The 18,550-nt window shown below is 40.0% G+C and overlaps 1 protein-coding gene across 3 annotated transcripts in view; it reads left to right on the top strand.

The window, feature by feature from the left end:
- LOC121632524 (dynein heavy chain 9, axonemal-like) overlaps positions 1–18,550 on the top strand; it is a 198,150-nt gene that overhangs the window by 178,621 nt on the left and 979 nt on the right. For all 3 annotated transcript variants that reach the window (XM_041974102.1, XM_041974103.1, XM_041974104.1), the window contains 4 exons: positions 3,436–3,606; positions 11,025–11,207; positions 15,772–16,025; positions 16,107–16,242. In XM_041974102.1, the coding sequence (XP_041830036.1) occupies positions 3,436–3,606; positions 11,025–11,207; positions 15,772–16,025; positions 16,107–16,242 (744 nt within the window). The remainder of the gene's footprint in view (positions 1–3,435; positions 3,607–11,024; positions 11,208–15,771; positions 16,026–16,106; positions 16,243–18,550) is intronic.

Genomic DNA, 18,550 nt, shown 5'->3' with positions numbered 1-18,550 from the left:
AGTTGAATTTCCTCCTTGAAGGAGTTCTATAATCCTTTCCATGGTTTCCACTGATGGCTCGCTTTGTGGAGCCATGTTTCCTGTCAGTCAGCCAGGTGCAGCAGCTTGTTAAGGTCTGCATGGACTCTTTGGACTGCAGACTCATTTGCATATTTAGACTTGTGCAGGTTTTCAGTGACTTGATTGCAGCCATTTGCAATAATTTAATTTGTCTTTGGAGGTTTTATGAGGCAGAAGTGTGAACTGTTAAATTAAATTGTTATGCCTAAATATTTTAAGTATTACTAAATAGAATAATATAACAATTATAAATGTATTCATTTTGCACTTACTTCTATCTCATAGATGTAGAATTACAAAGTGCTTCCTAGAGCAATACAGATAAAACACATGAAATGCTAAGAGAATTTTTTTTAAAATATGTCAAAAATAGTGAAAGGCTATAAAAATAATAAAACAATAAAACCCAGTCATGCCCTTCAATGCTGCAAATATTTCAGTATGGTAAATGTCTGATCATTCTCTTTGAAAATAGCAGTATGTCACTATGAAAGCAATAATTAATCCTACCTGGGATTAACTAATTTACTCACCTGCAGCATCCCAACACCTGTGTTAGGATGTCGTTTGTGGACTTCAGCTCAGTATTTAACACTGTTCTCCCTGACATGCTGGCCCTGAAGCTCCACAACCTGGGTCTGTCAGCATCACTCTGCACCCAGATCAATGACTTCCTCACCAACAGACCGCAGGTGGTGAGGATAGAGAAGCCACTGACCCACCACTGATCCTCAGCACTGGAACACCGCAGGGTGGTGTCCTCAGCCCTGCCCTCTTCACACAGGACTGCTCTGCCATCCACCCCACCAACATGGTTGTGAAGTTTGCAGACAATACCACTAGTGGGTCTCATATCCAACAATGATGAGACCCACTACAGAGAAGAGGTCCAGACTCTCACTAAATGATGTTCCAAGAACAGTGTGGCTCTTACAATCAACAAGACCAGGGAGGTCCTAGTAAATTCCAGGAGGTCTAGGAAGACTGAGCACGCTCCTCTCTGCATACATGGAAAGGCAGTGGAACTTGTGGACAGCATTAAGTTCCTGGGCATCCACATTTCCCCTGACCTCTCCTGGACTGTGAACACCTCACACCTGGTGAAGAAGGCCCAACAACGGCTCTTCTTTCTGAGGAAGGTGAAGCGGACGGGACTGTCTGGTTGCTGTCAGCTGCTGGTGAACTTCTATAGAGCCTCTATGAAGAGCGTCCTGTGTCTCAGTGTGACGATGTGGTATGGCAGCTACAGCACAGGACAAGAAGAACTTAGCCCGTGTGGTGAGGACAGCTCAGAGGATTCCAGCTACACTGCCAAATCCAGAAGAGGGCCAGACACATTGCAGCCGATCCCACCCAGGCAATGCACTGTTTGTACTGCTTCCATCAGGAAAGCTGGACAGTAACATTAAAACCATTACAAAAAGACTTGGGCTATGTCCACACGGCACCAAAGCCAGTTCAGGTGTGAAAATGGTGGCTAAAATAGTAAATGGTCTGTATTTATACAGCTCTTTACTGTACCTGGAATGATACCCAAAGCGCTTTACATTATACCTCACATTCACCCATTCACACACACATTCACACACTGATGGCGGAAGCTACCATGCAAGACGTTCAACCACGACCCATCTGGAGCAATTTTTCGACATGAGCTTGACAGGCCGAGGATCAAACTGGCAACCCTCGGGTTACAAGACGACCGCTCTACCCACTGATCCATGCCGCCCCAAAACTAGGAGAAAGGCTTCACCATCCCCACAAAGCCGTTGTAGTACATACTACAAGGCTGTGGGGGAGCGCTACGATGATTAAGGAGTAACACTCCTGAGCTAGAACAAGACATAGTGCATGTGCAGATAATGACATATCTGCTTGCTCCTGCTGGTGATGGTAAAAGCTGTGCATTTTGGTGCTAAAGCTGATGTACTTTATCGACCCTGTAAATATTACGGTCTGCTGGGAATTCTTCTTTTCTGTAAATATAGAGGTGTTCTTATATTGTTTATATAGTTTATATCTTTATTTTTTTACTTATTTATGTGTGTCTGTTATATTTCTATTTTCTTAATGATGTGTGAAAAGCAGAGAGACTCCTCAAATATTTATTGTATTTGTATTGTGTTTATAAAGATCTTGAATCTTGAATTTTGAACGTGCTGCTTAATTGTGATGAGACTATCTTATATGATGACCGTGACCGAGACATGGACATAATAAGGTCTGACTTTGCTTTCCGAGCTCTTCAGACGAGTCGTGACAGCTCCTGTCATTTTTAGGTTACTGTTTCACCTCAGTGCACCTCAACAAATCTGTTGTCTATAATCACTGGGTGCAGATTGACTGGATGTGCATGTGCTGTTGCATACAGTAAAGTAATGCATGAGTAATGTTTGGTGAATATGTGAATGCCCCTATGGAATAAATAAACTTGCATCTTATCTTATATTAATCATCAGTTCAGTTTTCTCTGTGTTCTCTTGGGGGGAATGCAGAAAGTTTGACTTGTATTTAATTTCCCTTCAGTCTGTCACTGAGTGAGCACATATATAGAGGGGAGTAGAGTTTTTACAGTTGGCTGTCACTACAAACCAAAGGCTCGGTAATTGAGATTTTGCCAAAGAAGCTATAAAGGCCTGCAGGTCCCTGGGGGTCTTTGAGGCCATCGCTTGCCTCACAAACCATCTGGAGCAGAGTTGGAGAGGCAAAGGGTGATATAAGCACAAAGAAGAACCCAGTGACTCAGCATTTTTCTGCTCTTTCAACATTATACAGGTATATGCTATCAGTAAAAGTTATTCAGGAAGTCCTGAGGAGATCAAACAAGCTGACAACAAAGTCTTTCTCTACTAAAGGCCAGAATGTTTTTAAAACTTTCATCAGAACATTATGATTAGATTTTTTTTTTAATGGAAGTTCTCCACAAAAAGCAGCCTTTTTTACTTGAAGCATCTTAAAAGCATGGTATTTCATTATAGACCAGCAGATGGAAAAGGCAACATTTGCTTCCTCCTTTTTATCATCACCAGCAGTCTGTCAATTAATCCAGTCTTTAAATCTCAACCAGCAATGCCTCATCATTTATACACTTCAATTCTTGTTCTTTGTCAGTAGGACTTAAAAAGAGACACCCGAGTGGAGGAAAATGTTTGTTCCGGTTAGGAGGGATTCATTTGTCACCAGTTATCATGCTGTTGGTTAACACATGCATTTACTGATTTCTAGTCACTCCTGATTGTTCTCATTGAATAAAAAACTTTTTTAAAAAAAGGCTGAAATTAGGAAAAACATTAATGTGACATTTAAATTACAAAAAAAAAAAAAAAAATGTTTTGGGTTTTTTACATGATTGTGATAACATTTCTTCTCCCCCAGTACATTGACAACGCCCTGCCTGCAGAGTCTCCGTACCTGTACGGCCTTCATCCCAACGCTGAGATCGGCTTCCTCACACAGACGTCGGAGAAGCTTTTCCGCACAGTGCTGGAGATGCAGCCCAGGGATGGAGGAGTCGGTGAGGGAGGCGGGACAACGAGAGAAGAGAAGGTAGAGGGGATGAGACCTAAAAATTGGTGTTTTGTTGCAGTGATGACAGAAACTGATCTAGAAACTCTGTTCTGTGACTTTCACTGCAGTCTTTATTTAAAACACTTAAATGAAGGATTAAAATCACTTGAAATGGTTTGCAGAGGCTGCAAAAAAAAAAAAAAAAATACAGAAAATTCTTATTTTACTGCTAGCTATCTTCCATTAATATTTTATATACAGTATACTAAACCCGAATAGCCCTTACTCTGTAACAGAGTAGTACTTCCCAAAAGAGTAGTTTGTTTTCTTATTGTATAAGTTATATTTTCCTGTAAAGATGGGAAGTTTAGAAAATATTTATTGTAGTTTTATGAACACAAAAACCTGCAATTTTAACACTTTTTATGTCCACTGTAACTTTAATTAAACAAGTATGTTTAACTTGAGACTGTTGTGTCAAAGATTAGAAATATGGTGACAAAAGTTCACTTACATTAGCACCATCGGTTACCATGGTTTCAGACCAATACAAGACCAGCTGAAGCCAGAAGGCAAGATACCCACCGTCCCATTCTGAAGGACTATAAATGAATAAAACCACCCTGACTCTTCCTACTTCACAGCATATGATGCACATATGAATTCAAAGAATGCAAAATGCCTAAAAATTCAATACACCAGTTTAGAATCTCTCCCCCTTTTAAAATATTCAGAGCAGTGGTCTCTCATAGAAATATAATACATCAGTGAAAGAGACAGTTAGGGTGCGATGTGGTTTGTAAACAGTAATCTTGTTGAGTTTTCACAGTGAACTGTAAGGTTACCTGAGAGGCAGAGTATCAGCCAGATAGCGATAGATGCCTCAGCTATGTTACAGCATGAAGCCATCACAGCACGACGCCTTCCTTAAAGTAGAACCAAAACACGACCAGAAACAGAGGAGGAGAATGGCGTCATCCAACAGTTTGTGTTCTTTCTTCTTGCCGGTGCTTCGTGATACCATTTTAAGCGGAAATTTCATCAACATAAAGAAAATATTTTGCTCTAAACAATGATCCGCTCCTGCTTTGTTTTAATGCCAGGTCGCACCTGAAGTGACTTTTTTTCATTGATTGCAGTGTGTCAAACTCCACCCTTTCAGTCGATTAGATTGGTGGAAACACAGAAAAATGCTTCCCAACCGCCATGACCTGCACCCGCCAGTGGAAACATGTGTTTTATAGCTGCTGCCCCTCAGTTAAACACATTATATACCACATTTTATACAATATAGGAGCTTAAATCACCATGATTATGATACATCGATATACTGGATGATGACTTGATGCTTAAAGTTATTATTGTAACCATTCCAGCATTTATTTGGAATAAATAGTAAAAGAATATCTTGACATAATCTTCTATTTGAAAGCCCTCAAGACTGAATGGTCTCTAATACCTAGTGGATCTCCAGAGCAGAAATGTGACCTGGTGCCATCCATAAACATGAGAGGTTCACTTCTCTCCAGCAGCACTGAATCTTAAATGTAAGAAGACAGCAGGTGATGTTTTCTGTGGTTCCTGAACACTGAATTGAAAATAATTGTCAGACCAACTGTTTGGAGCTTTTAAAAACACTTTTTACGGGGATGACATTTTACCGTTGCTTTTTGGCTCAGTTCATTTTTAAATAAAGCTTATTTGAGTGTAAAAGCTTTAATAAATATTCTGTCAGAGAGATTGTAATCCTGCACACTTCTACCATGAAGCAAGTGTCACTGTTGTAATGTCACAAATAAGGGTCAGGGTTGTCTGAGTGTTAGCTTAGTTAAAAAGTCATTTATGCTGCAGAATTAAGTCATGCTACCGGATCGTTTTATTACCGTCACCCACTTACTTTATAAAAGGGCTTTGCCACTTTCATTCTTGTGAATGATGATGTGAAACTAAAGCTTGGATTTAACTACATTATCATCATTTTTCAAACTGGTTGGCTCAGTTCACAGTTGTTTGAGGACCAGAGAGACTTCCAGCAGCTTCTTCAGTCCGTCCTAAGCCAAGTGGGAGATAAAATCCCTCCAGCGTTCCACAGGAAGTAAACTTAGCTGGTGTTCATACTCGATAATCACCCAAACTTGGAGAAGAAGCCCAGCTATCCTGGGGAAATAACATATATCATCCACCCATATAAAAGTGAGTAGCTCACACTTTTGCTCTCTGAACAGCTTTACCAATCAGGAGCATCTGGTATGGGGATGTTAGTAATCGTGTGGGCATCGTGTGGGCATCCATGTAAATTAACCCTTCAATGCCATATGTTTCATATTTTATATGTACAGTTTCTGAGACCTTTTGCATTACTTTGTGGTAAAAACTGGGCTCAAAACCACGTATAGGTTCTGATACTTGTCTTCTGCCCCCTAGTGGTCATCTTCACACTACAATAATTTTGATGTGTCATGGTGATAAATATTAAATATGCACGTTATTTTCGTTTACATTTTGTTAAAGGACAAATAAAGAGTAAAAAAATTAATTTCTTTACAATTTTTTTTCTTGTTTTAGGGCTTTAAAGGGTTAAAAGATACAGGTTTTCTTGTCTGAACCCTGTTAGAATAGAAATTTTCTTAAGAAATTTGGTGCGTGCCAAAGCAGCTACTGCCCGCGGCTGAGAGTGGCAGCCATTTTATGAAGATGGAGCACCTGTGTGGCCATGGACACAGAAAATGTCTTAATGAGTGTGAACAGCACAGACACATACACTAACATGACCTATGGTAGGATGAATGTGCATGTGAGAGAATGACAGAGTATATGAACACTGAATGACAGCACTGAATCACTCATGTCCATTATGAACCAATAAAAACTGTGGATTGCTTATTAAAACCATCCTGTTAATGTATCTGGGGGAGGTGTGTGTGTGATTCCAATCTTACACACCGCCCGGCCTGCTTCTTAGCATTGCTATGAGGACAGGGACATTCTCACTCTGAAACAGACACGCACTGTGTCCTAATTCAGGATCTATGCACTTCAAGTGCAGGTTCATCAGCTACATGCATCACAGCGGCACCAAGCACTGTCCCATCTAGAAGGCACCTCCAAATCCAGCCTACAAACCCCACTCCATAGCGAAGGCTGCTGGGGGTGGATCCTTTACGGCCTCTTTTCATTTCACACAAGATGACAGTGAAGAAGCAACAAAGCTCTGGGGCCTAATTTATCAAACTGTGCGTAGCAAAGCAAACTACAGGTGGCAATTGCGGCACAAAAGGAAATCCTACGCAATTCAACTTTCAGATTTATAAAAGCGTGTGCACGCACGTCCTACACTTGTTTCCGTTTATAAATCAGAGTCAACTCTAAAGCGGGTGTAGGTGAGGGAACGCCTTCCCACGCCCACATGGTGGCTAGAAATGGTCAGGTGTAATACATATTCATCACATCATTTCCATGATGGCTTGGCAGCAGAAAAGTGGGGAAAAAGGGGATTTTTTTTCGAGGTGTGAGACAGAGCTCCTGATGGACCACGCTGACAAACGTAAAAATGTTTAATTGGTGGGCACGGCGTGGGCATTACTGGTGTCAGAAAGGCAGAATAGTGGCAGCAGGTGGCAGATGCTGTCATCACAGTGTCAGAAGGGAAGACACACCAGAGGCATCAGAGCATGTGGCTGGATATCTCAGTCAGTAGAGCATCTGTTTGCCATGCGGGAGGCCGAAGTTCGAATCTTACATGGGTGATTCGCTTTGGGGAAAAATGACAGTAATGATGTAATTTAGTCATTTGTTTCAATTTATAAATAAAATATGTACAGATACATCTGAGATCGGTAGCAGCTTATTTAGTGTTAAACAATATTTCTTTCTAGTTGTTGGGTGGGCGGGGATCCAGCTGGGTGGGCGGAGCTCCAGCTGGGCAGGCGGTGCAGAGGGACACAATCACCGCTACTAACCAGGTGGACAAGGAGTTGCAGGAAACAAACAAACATATGAACAGAAATTAGGACAACAATTTAAAAAAAATCATTGTGTAAGAATAGATAAATAAAAGGAAATCCTCCTCTTGTGTGTTTCATTAGCGAAGCATCATTCTAGACCTCCAGCCTCCAGTCTGGTCCCGCTCTGCTGGAATGAAGGACCAAAGCTACTTTCCACACTGATGCTACATGCTGGCAGCAGACTGGCTCCTTATTTATCTGGATGGATTTTATAACATGGAAGTTTTGTTTCACAATGACAGAACATGTTTTAGTGGTTGAGGTTCTTATTAATATCATCTCCCTTTTTCCTGAAAATCCTGTTTTTTTTTTTTGTTTTTTTTTTTAGGAGAATTAAAATCAAATTTGCGTCTTTATTCATTTCTGCAAACAGCTTTAATATTTAGCATATGGTGTGAAAGGTAATAGTGGATTGTGCACAAATGTCTCACATTTCATATAATGTCCTTGGTTTTATTTTGTGCCGTTGGTGTCACCGTTTCCCGTTTTGCTAGATTCTGTGGAACACCTGGGTCAGAGTTTGCGTGGAGGTAGGAATATTTTCCTGCCAAGTTTGGTTTTCATAAATCCCAAAAGTTGACTATTTGGCGTACGCCGGTTTTTGTTCCTACGCCAGCTTGATAAGAGGAGAGTATGTTTTTCATTTACCTCACTCTAGCAGAAATGTGACAAAACCAAATACATGAAATACATCAACTTGTACTTCATTATTCACTATTTTCATGTAATAAAACAGGCAATATGATTTGATGTAGTGCCAATAGAAGATTAAACTATGTACAGAAACTTGCATTACGACTCTTTAGGACTACATTTACAGCTAATACAGCAGATACATAGTTTTTAAAAGCAGAAAGCTTACTGGACATGGAAAACAATATATTAACACCATTTGAACACATTTACTTTCATCTTGTAGTGCATATCAGATATCTGGCCCATGGATTCTGTATTTTAACATTCTTAGCTTGACAGTTAACATGAACTAGTTAGCTTTAATTTGATATCCAAGCTGTTTTCAGCCTGGTCACAGCTAAGCAGTTGTCAGGATGCCAAGCCAGGGCCCCAAGCATTTGCTTAGTTAGCCTGTTGGTAAGTGGCACCGCTGGTGGAGGATGAGAGTGTTTTAACACACACTTTTCGAGTGGAGAGAGTTCCACACTACTTTTCCTGCATTTTTCACAGAGGGCTGGTCTAGTGGCCTTTCATCCTCTATGTGTTAGCGCAGCATAGGTCCTCTTCTCCGTCTCCTGCTGTCCGACGGCTGTCGTGATCAGCTGATTGGTTTTTCTCTCTTGTTGCGTTTGTTTATCGTTCAGCTGTGAAGGAGGAAGCTAGTGGTTCATAGTTCACACCGATACATATTTACCCCACATTGTTCATGGCAGGACCTTTCCATGAACAACAGGAATAATTTATACTTTAGCTATGCAGGGGCGGGTCTAGAAAATGGGGGCCAGGCAGGGGTACTGATCAGGAAAAGGGGTGGGACATATAAGCTAACCTTTCTTTAGGTCTAGATTTTGTGAATGATCAAGCTGATTACTACAACTAAAGTGATCATCTACTGCAAAGAAGTGAGAAAAAACTTGAGGAACAGAATATTTAATTATGATAAATTATTTTGTAAGCTGTGATTAATTCGATTAAAATTTTAATCATTTGACAGTCCTAGTTTTATGTTGCACATGATTTGCTCAAATGTTTTAAACATGTGGATATCAAATCTATAAAAGTTTTATTTATTTAACTCTCCAATGAAACTCTCTTTAAAAAGAAGAAGGAATAATAACTTTTGAGAGAAATGTTCTGCATTACTTCAGTCATACTTACAAGCCCCATTCTCAGAAGTTTTCTAAAATGTAATGCATATTAGTTAATTTAGTTGAATTGTAATTTAACAGACACACTTACATTGGTGTAAAAGTGTTTAGTAATGAAATAATTTTATATCAAATATATTTTCTGTTCAGTTTTTCTGAATTAGTATTATTTCATTGAAAAAAAAAGATTTTTGCTCTTTTTCTAAATGAATGAGATACTTCAAAGTTTCAGGTGAAGCTCTTAGTGATGTTCTCACCTGCAGCAAGTAAAGAGGGAATAATAAGTTTAATAAATTTAGTATCTCACCTTAGACTCAGCTAAGCAGAAAGAAAAGCTCATTTACCAAGTTTTTGTAGCTTAATGCCCCTCCTGACACTCCTGGTGGGTTCGTAATTCCATCACAGTACAACTCTATCACCGTATGTCACTATGGGTGATTATTACACATACTATGGATTAGCTACTGTGAAAATGAGGTCCCTGATTCTGGCTCTAGTACTGTGGATACCCCCCACTCATCATAATGGTCAATAAAAAGAATTAAGGAAAAGAATGCCCAGTATGTTCATATTTTTTATTTAAGTATCTTTTCCACATAAATAACAGCCAGACAATCTTCACCAGTGCCTAGAAACTGGGATAAAGCTGGTGCACAGAATATGTGTGGATGAGAAATGACATTTGACATCCTTTAAAATTAAAGATGGTGCCAAACTGGACAAAAATGGCCATTTTATTAACCTCACCTGAATCTGTACTAAAACTAAAATTTTATTCTGCTTTACTTTATTAGTCGACCTTTGCAGATATAATGTTCACATATGGTATTATGATCTGATAGAGACCGCATCATTACAGAGAGATATTAATGTTCATCCTGAACCTGTTTCATGTTTTTAGGTTTTTTTTTGTTTGTTTGTTTTTTTATTTAGGTAAGCCTGGAACTTTTATTTCTACCATGTGCCATCTTCATGTATTCTTTTTTTTTTTTTTTTTTTTTATAATTTTATAACTGTTTGAAAGAGATCACAAACATTAAATGTTTATTTAACTATTGACTTTCCTGGCTGTTACATGCTGTCCTGGTATGCTTCCATCCCTCAACATGTTACGATGTGTGACCTTTACTCTTTTTCTCAGAGTAGAAACAAGCCATGCAGAGCTTTTCAATGAGCCTCACTTTATATTCAGGGTGTTCAGTAGGTGCCAAAACTAAATCAGATATTTGAGCTGGAAAATCCATACATATGATGACCTCATATCCGTTGTTCAGCACATAATCCTTTGATTGATCGCTCATGCTGGTTGTCTTGGGAAACTGTTGACATGGACATTAGCACAATAATATGATGTGAGCATTGATTGTCTGCAGGGATTAGACTGCCACTGGAAACAAAGAGATGGCGTTGCAACATGTATCCTCATGAATATTTCTGAATTTATCTATTTCAAACTAACTCTTAGGCTGTGACTGTAGGAGAGAGTGAGTTTATGTGACACAGATACCCATATTTCATTAGTGGTCTTAAAGGAGAAATGTCTTCCCTGGTGTGTTGCTCACCCCAAGTGTCTTTGATGGCTTCAGCACAAGTGGATACTGCACAGTGAGGCCTTTTCTTCACTTTTCAGGTGCATGCAGTGCTGGAGGACATTATGGAGAGACTTCCAGAGGAGTTCAACATGGCAGAGCTTCTTGGGAAAGCAGAGGAGAGGACTCCCTACCAGGTGGTGGCGCTGCAGGAGTGTGAGCGTATGAATGTCCTCACCGATGAGATCAGGCGCTCCCTCCGTGAGCTAAACCTCGGACTCAAGGTCAGGATGCTTTTATGCAAGCGGGGATGATCAAAAGGGTGACAGTGATGATGATTTGCATCACTTGGGTAACATCATTAGAGCTAGAAGTGCCGGAAAATTGGGTTCACAGTGGAGCCAGGTCACATGCTGTTTACACAGCATGCTGGCTCCAGCAGTTTTTATATTTTATATTTGCAATTAAAAAGAAGGCATAAACTTAAAAAATCCTGCAGATGTAAATCATCTTCCAGGGTTATATACAGAACCTTGGTGCACAGCTATGTCATAATTCTCAGGTTTACAGGAGGACTCCTGCTTTTTGTGATGGGAAAATTATGGATGTTGTGATCTGGCTCCTCCAGAATTACCTCACTTATAGACCAGTTGTTCCTAGACTGGGGTCCGGGAAGGGAGTCCCCCAAGAGGGTCCCCAAGAGGGTCCCCCAAAGAGCACTGAAGGTTTCTGAGGCTTTGAACATTCAGAGCCATTGTGATTAATGTCCACCCATCATCCCTACACTAAGAAGAAAAAGTAAGGATAAATGTTGTTCATTTAGCTATGACTTGATGAAAAGACAGAACTTAACCAGAAAACATTATATATGGTGAGAATCTCACTTTTGAAAGCGTTAAACCAAGGATGGTTTCAACACGGGGTGGAGCAGGGGTCCATGGCTTTTCAATATTTGCATGAAGAAGATACCCAAGGAAAACAGGTTGGGAACCACTGTTATAGACTAATCCAGGCAAACACCAGAAGTAGATGCTACGCCAATGCTGAGGTAGTTTTTCTGTGCATGTCAGACCAGAACAGGTGAGAACCTGACTATTTTCTTAATAATGCCAAGAGAATCTGGAAGGACATGCACGTTTCTTTGCTGTTCAAACAGCAGTTGAAAACTTAAATTATGGCAAAAAAAAAAAAAAAGGAAGTTAATGCAAGAACAGAGCTTTACTTGATGAAGACTGAGGGGGGGTAAGTGGTTAACACTGTTTGTCCACTGTTAGTGGTGTGTTCCCTGACCAATCAGTGAGCAGAGGAAAAATGGCCTGCCGTCATGGCCAAGGAAACACTGGAATTTGGTCCCATTAAGAAACGTTATCCGTTGGACGGAAACATGGATGCTAGTTAAAAAAAAAAAAAAAAAACTACAAAAAAAAAAAAAAACATATATATATACATATATATATATAAATATATATGTATATATATATATATATATATATATATTATATGCACTGCATCCAGCGCCACATGACAGCACCTGGGTCCAACTGGACTCACAACAGTCTGACTACCACTTAACTATGACGTCCCATCTTGTTTGAATTCTTGCTTGTGTTGTTCTTACTCTCAATGTAAGTCGCTTTGGATAAAAGCGTCTGCTAAATGACTGTAAAATAGAATAGAATAGAATAGAATAGAATAGAATAGAATAGAATAGAATAGTTAATGTTAACGGACTAAGAGACAAAAAGCTGCGGTGTTGAGAGTTTAATGTCTAATCAGGCAGAAATTGTGAAATTTAACATTATTTGCTGTGAGGTGTGAGGGGTGAGGAGTTACTGTAGGTAAGGAGGAGCTTGTCCATGAATGGACGGGAGTCAGTGAAGAGTTTTCAGGATGGGGGTGATATGATCTTTCTTGCGCACCCTCATCAGGATCCTGGCAGCGCTGTTCTGGATGTATTGCAGTCTCTGAATGCTCTTGCCAGGGATCCTGATGAGGAGTGCATTACAGGAATCTAGCCTGGATGAGACAAATGCAGGGACGAGCTTCTCTGCATCTGCCAGGATGAGTGTTGGACGGATTTTAGTGATGCTCTTGAGTTGGAAGAATGAGGTCTTACAGAAATGTTTGATGTGGGTGTCAAAAGTGAAGTGAGGATCCATTTTAACTCAAGTTGGAGGCAGATGTGGAAAGGGGGATGTTTTGACCAGGGAAGGTGATGCTGGTGATGGTGGAGGAGCCAAACTGGTGTTGTGTGCCAAAATGAATGGCTTCTGTTCTTTAACAGCTTTTTTTGTTTGTTTGTTTTTTTTTATTAATAGTCTTTGCAAATATTTATTTATTAACTTTTGATAAATTATAACCAGATTATTGTTTTATAGTTGTTAAGTTGTTAAAATCAGTCTCTGTCAGATAAATCACAATTTACATTAATACACTTGTTGTGACGGGACATTGATGTGCACTGACTGCAGCATCCCAAAGCTGAGAAACTGAACTTGGCCTGGAGCTTGGAGCATCACTTGCCAGCTATGTTTGGTTATATGGCACCACGTTAAACACTAGTAACTGGATATCAACAACACACTGGCTGTTTATAAAGCTCAACATTTTGATTTATCAAAGAAACCCAAAAGAACTTTGTTGAAGGAATGAGAAAGAAAAGAGAAGAGTTGACAGTAAGCTGACTTTTACTGGCCGGAGAGATCTCAGAGAAGAGACAGGATGAAGATCAATGCTGGATTAGCCTTCGATGGAAGGGAGCGTTTTCATTTATACAGATACGCAATTGTTCAGCTAGACAGTTGATAATATTTAACATGTGATTTATAGAATGAATCCAGACACATTTTCCTGCTTGCTGTATAATATCAAAGAGAAAATGTTTAAGCCAGCAAACAGTGATCTCTCCCAGGTCATTAGCTGAACCATTATTCTTTGTCTGGAGAGCCTCTTGATCATCAGGCTCAGTACTAACAGCTAAATGTCTTTAATTCCAAACAAGTGAGCTTAAAGTGAACCATTTAGAAAATAAAATTCCCTCTTATCCTCCAAACCTGTGACTTTAGCACACTGCTGTCTTTGTATCCTCAGAAAACTTAAGCTATTTGTTTGACAGAGGTGTTCTGGCTTATAGAAGAAATGAGACGTCTGAGCTCAATGTGTCAAGTCTGACTGACTCTGTTAACAGCAAACAAAAAAAAGGAAGAGAGGGAAAAATGTGTCAGCGTGTTTGTCGGGAGTTATGAGCCTTCGATCTCCCATCCTCTGCAAGCCTCAATAAACCCGCTCAGTGATTTAAAAGCCATGTAGACTATTGTACCAGCAAATGGAATCATATTTCGTCTTTATAGTGGAATAAATAGGCACTATGAGAATGTTAGCCTTGGTGAGAAGGTGCAGTTTCATTACGGGTGCTGTGGTGGGACTGATGGATCGGGATGTGGTGCTTCGAAAGGTGACAGGATCAGAGTAAATGTAGATACAGTACATTTACAAAACCTTATCACTCTCCTAAAGAATTCTTATAACTGGCACCTGCGGGTATCTATACATCAGCTGGTGAAGGACACGTCTGTTTTCATTCAGTTCCATCTTGTCTTTGCCTTATCAAGCACGTTGTACTTGCCCTCCAGTTAATGTATGTCTCAGTGGTTTTTTTATGGCTCGTTACCAATCGACACCTTACACACCCAAGAGGTGTTCCCAATTAGCTACAAGGACTAACAGGAGGGCACACGCTGAACTCTTCATTGCTTCCTAAAATGAAGATTCCCAAACCAAATGAGCCATTTGTGCAAATAGAGCCAGCATTTTCTGAACTGAGACTAGGCATCCTACTTAAATATCTCTATATGATTAGAAAGACCATGAAAGTCAAGTTCAACAATTTTTTTCTTCTTTCATCTGAAGCAGAAAGTGAGGGGATATTCAAATTGCAGCAGTAATGCAGTTAATGTGTAACGCAAATTAAATTGAACTTTGTTTTCTTGCTGTATCATGTAAATATTTCAGCTACAAATTTTCCTCTATTTTTTTTCTTTTTTTTAAACTAAAAACTAAATTCCACAGCAGATGAAATTCGTTATAGTGAGTCAGAAATAAAACACAACACAAAGAGCCAGAGAAAGCAAAGGTCAAATGAAATAGCTTTATGTGTACAGCACTAGTTAACAACCATGTAGTCTAAATAAAAGTCAGTTAAATCAAATTCACTATATAATCCGCATAAGTCCAATTCATCAAAGCTGTATTAATATAAATAAATTCATAAAAGCCAAACTGGGAGATGGTTGCCAAAGAGGGTCTGATAACTAAAGGCTCTGCCTCCCATTCTACTTTTAGAACAACCCAATAACCACCAGTAAACCTGCAGTCTGAGAGTGAAGTTCTCTGTTGGGAAAATCTGGAACACTGAGATCTGTAAGAACCGACAGGAAGCTGATGAAGAGAAAACTGGAAAGATATGATTTATGTAGGGATGAATATGATATAATATGATTTATGAATATGATGCTGATAATTCTCATCAGAACCCTTGCTGCAGCATTTTGGATCAGATGGAGACTTTGCGGAGCAGATCGAGTCGATCTCATGACAGATGGTATCGTAGCCACATTGGTCTACAGTGCAAAATGTTTCAGTTTCATGAAAAACAAACTGCATCATGACTGCATTTTTCACACAGTTGGAGATACAGCTTATGTCCTGACGTAGATACCATCTACCAACTTTCTTGTTACATGATCTTTTTGGTTTGACCATAAATAGATAAAAATATTCACATTAAATTTGAAAATATCTTTCACAATGAAAGAGTTCAGCTGTTTTTCTGTGGTTCTCATCATTCAGGGAGAGCTGACTATGACCAGTGACATGGAGAACCTTCAGAACGCTATTTTCCTGGACATGGTTCCAGACAGTTGGACCAAACGAGCTTATCCCTCTATGTCCGGCTTGACTCTGTGGTTCACTGACCTGCTGGTCAGGATCAGAGAGCTGGAAGCTTGGTCAGCTGACTTCGTCTTACCTTCTGTGGTGTGGCTGGCCGGCTTCTTCAACCCACAATCTTTCCTCACAGCCATCATGCAGGCCATGGCTAGAAGGTAGGGTTGGCTGGCATCAGGACATAGAGAAACTAAGTTACTTGGTGTGATGAAGCTAATCTGCTTGTGCTTACATGGCAGGAATGAGTGGCCTCTAGATAGCATGTATCTGCAGTGTGATGTCACAAAGAAGAATCGCGAGGACTTCACCTCCCCACCTCGTGAAGGGGCCTACATTTACGGGCTGTACATGGAGGGTGCAAGGTGGGACACACAGGTGAGATAATGGTTGAATTCACACTTGATTTGGAACCACCTGATACCAGAGATGTGGACTCGAGTTTAGGACTTTGACCCAACCCAGACTCTTTTCATCTGCCTGCTGAACCTAATCAATCAATCAATCAATCCATAAGTCAGTCAGTCAGTCAACCAACCAACCAACCAACCAATCAATCAATCAATCAACCTTTATTTATATAGCACCTTTTCATACCCCAGGGTACCCAAAGTGCTGTACAGATAAAATAACAACAAATAAAACATCAAACCACAATAAAACAAATGGTATAAAACAGTAAAATAACAAATAAAAATGAATTAAAAGGCCTAGCCTAATGATCCTGCTCTCTAGGATTAAAAGCCAAAATAAAAAGATAAGTTGTCAAAAGACATTTAAAATCATTCAAGTCTCTGGCAGAACTCACAGAGTGAGGAAGTCCATTCCAAATTTTTGGAGCTACCACAGAAAAAGTTCTGTCTCCTCGAGTCTAGTCGAGTCCTAGGGACTGCTAACCTCAACTGATTTTCTGACCTCAGAGCCCTACCAGGACGGCGGTGGTGCAGAAGCTCGGACAGATAAAGAGGAGCCAGACCATGTAAACATTTAAATCCCAGAATAAAGGGAGTTACAGCAGTCCAGTCTAGAGAGAACCTGATTCATTTCCCCAGATGTAACACTGACATAATGTCACACCAACACGGGATACGTACGCAAACAATGAAAACCATGGCAGCCTCTGGTGAGCACTCATGTTGCCAGCTCACCTTTTGTTATAACTTTGGGTATAAAATCTTCGTAAGAGGGACAAATAAGAGAGCAGCAAACTCCAATGTCTGTGGTACAAAAATACAGAAAGCTGGTTTGGAATCCAGGTTTTCCGACTTCAGTAAATCATAGAAATTGTCCCGAGGAGAGGGACAGAGTATGTGTGAGTTTATATTTGTGTTACATAAAAGATTACTCATTATAACTAAAAGAGACTCTAGATTTGACTTGGACTTGCCACTCAGATGCTTGAGAATTGACTTGGACTTGAGATAAAAAAAATATCGGACTTAACTAGGACTTGAACCTCAAGATTTGAGACTTGATTTGGACTTGAGATTAGAGACTTGAGACTTGACTTGGATTTGCAAAAAATGACTTGAGAGCATCTGTGCATCATCTATTAAAACCTGCAGAGTCAAAAATAAACACATAAACACGAGGAGAACTAACACTGTACCTTTTAATTCAGTCCAGTAAAATAACTTGAGTAACCACCCCCAACCACCACACCACCACCCATCTGCAGCGCCTCCACCCTCCACGTTTGTTGTGTGCTTTCATTTTCTGCTTTACATCCTGCTTATGTTCTGCTCTCAGAGTGCAGAGCCTTGCTCAGCTTCCCAGGACTCCATCTGTCTACACACTCCACTGCTGTATGTGCACCAAGCTTTCAAGGAGCATCTCCAAAGACTGCTTAATTAGGAAATGTGCAGAGTGTGCATGTGAACACTTAGATTGCCCTTTAGAGGAGTGGTTTCTTCTTTCTTCATTAAAGTTGGAGGTGCGGGCAAATGGACAGGCGGATAGACAACTCCTCCTCTCTCCTCCTCCTCTTTTCACGTCCTCTAAGCCCCAAGGCCAGTCCTCTGCCACTGGCAGGGAGTAACAGAGTGTGAACCAGAGAGTGAGCAGCACTCCATCTGGACACAACTCTCTGCAGATATAAAAGTCAAAGATTTATTATAAACTTGCTCATCTTTATTAATGTAACTCACATTTTCTGGAGGGAAGTGTTTAGATTTAAAAATAGCTGTACCATACACAGGGAATGGACACGAAAGAAGAAAATGAGACATTATACAGAGTGAAAGGATGTGTATTTATGGGATGGACACCAGTTATTGCTGATGAATCCTTCATCTTCATAATACATTTTATTCCCTGATTGTGTTGAATAAAACCATACAGTTAAAGTTTAATGTCAGCTGTCATTAAACTAATTTATAATGAGCCCACTTGGCTCGCTCCAAGTTCATCATTTGTATTTACACAAACAGACATAAAGTTGGCGGTACAGTAATAAACACCTCTTTAAAGTTTAGGAACAGTTGCAGATGCAATTAGGGGCTTTGTCCTCTGAGCTTTCCAAAGTCATCAGGATTTATATGCATTCCTGAAAGGCACTGAGCTTTCATGGAGAGAAACTTGTGTTTGTCAGGCAGTAAGTGTAGGAGGATTAATTAATGAGACAGACCACTCAGTTTCTGTGTGTTTACTGGGGTGCAGTGTAAGAGCAGTTTGACTTTAACTCAAA

Source organism: Melanotaenia boesemani, chromosome 21 (genome assembly GCF_017639745.1).
Source record: "Melanotaenia boesemani isolate fMelBoe1 chromosome 21, fMelBoe1.pri, whole genome shotgun sequence".
In the NCBI taxonomy this organism is placed as follows: Eukaryota; Metazoa; Chordata; class Actinopteri; order Atheriniformes; family Melanotaeniidae; genus Melanotaenia; species Melanotaenia boesemani.
Note: the sequence above shows the minus strand (reverse complement) of the source record. Positions and strands in the feature narration are given on the sequence as shown.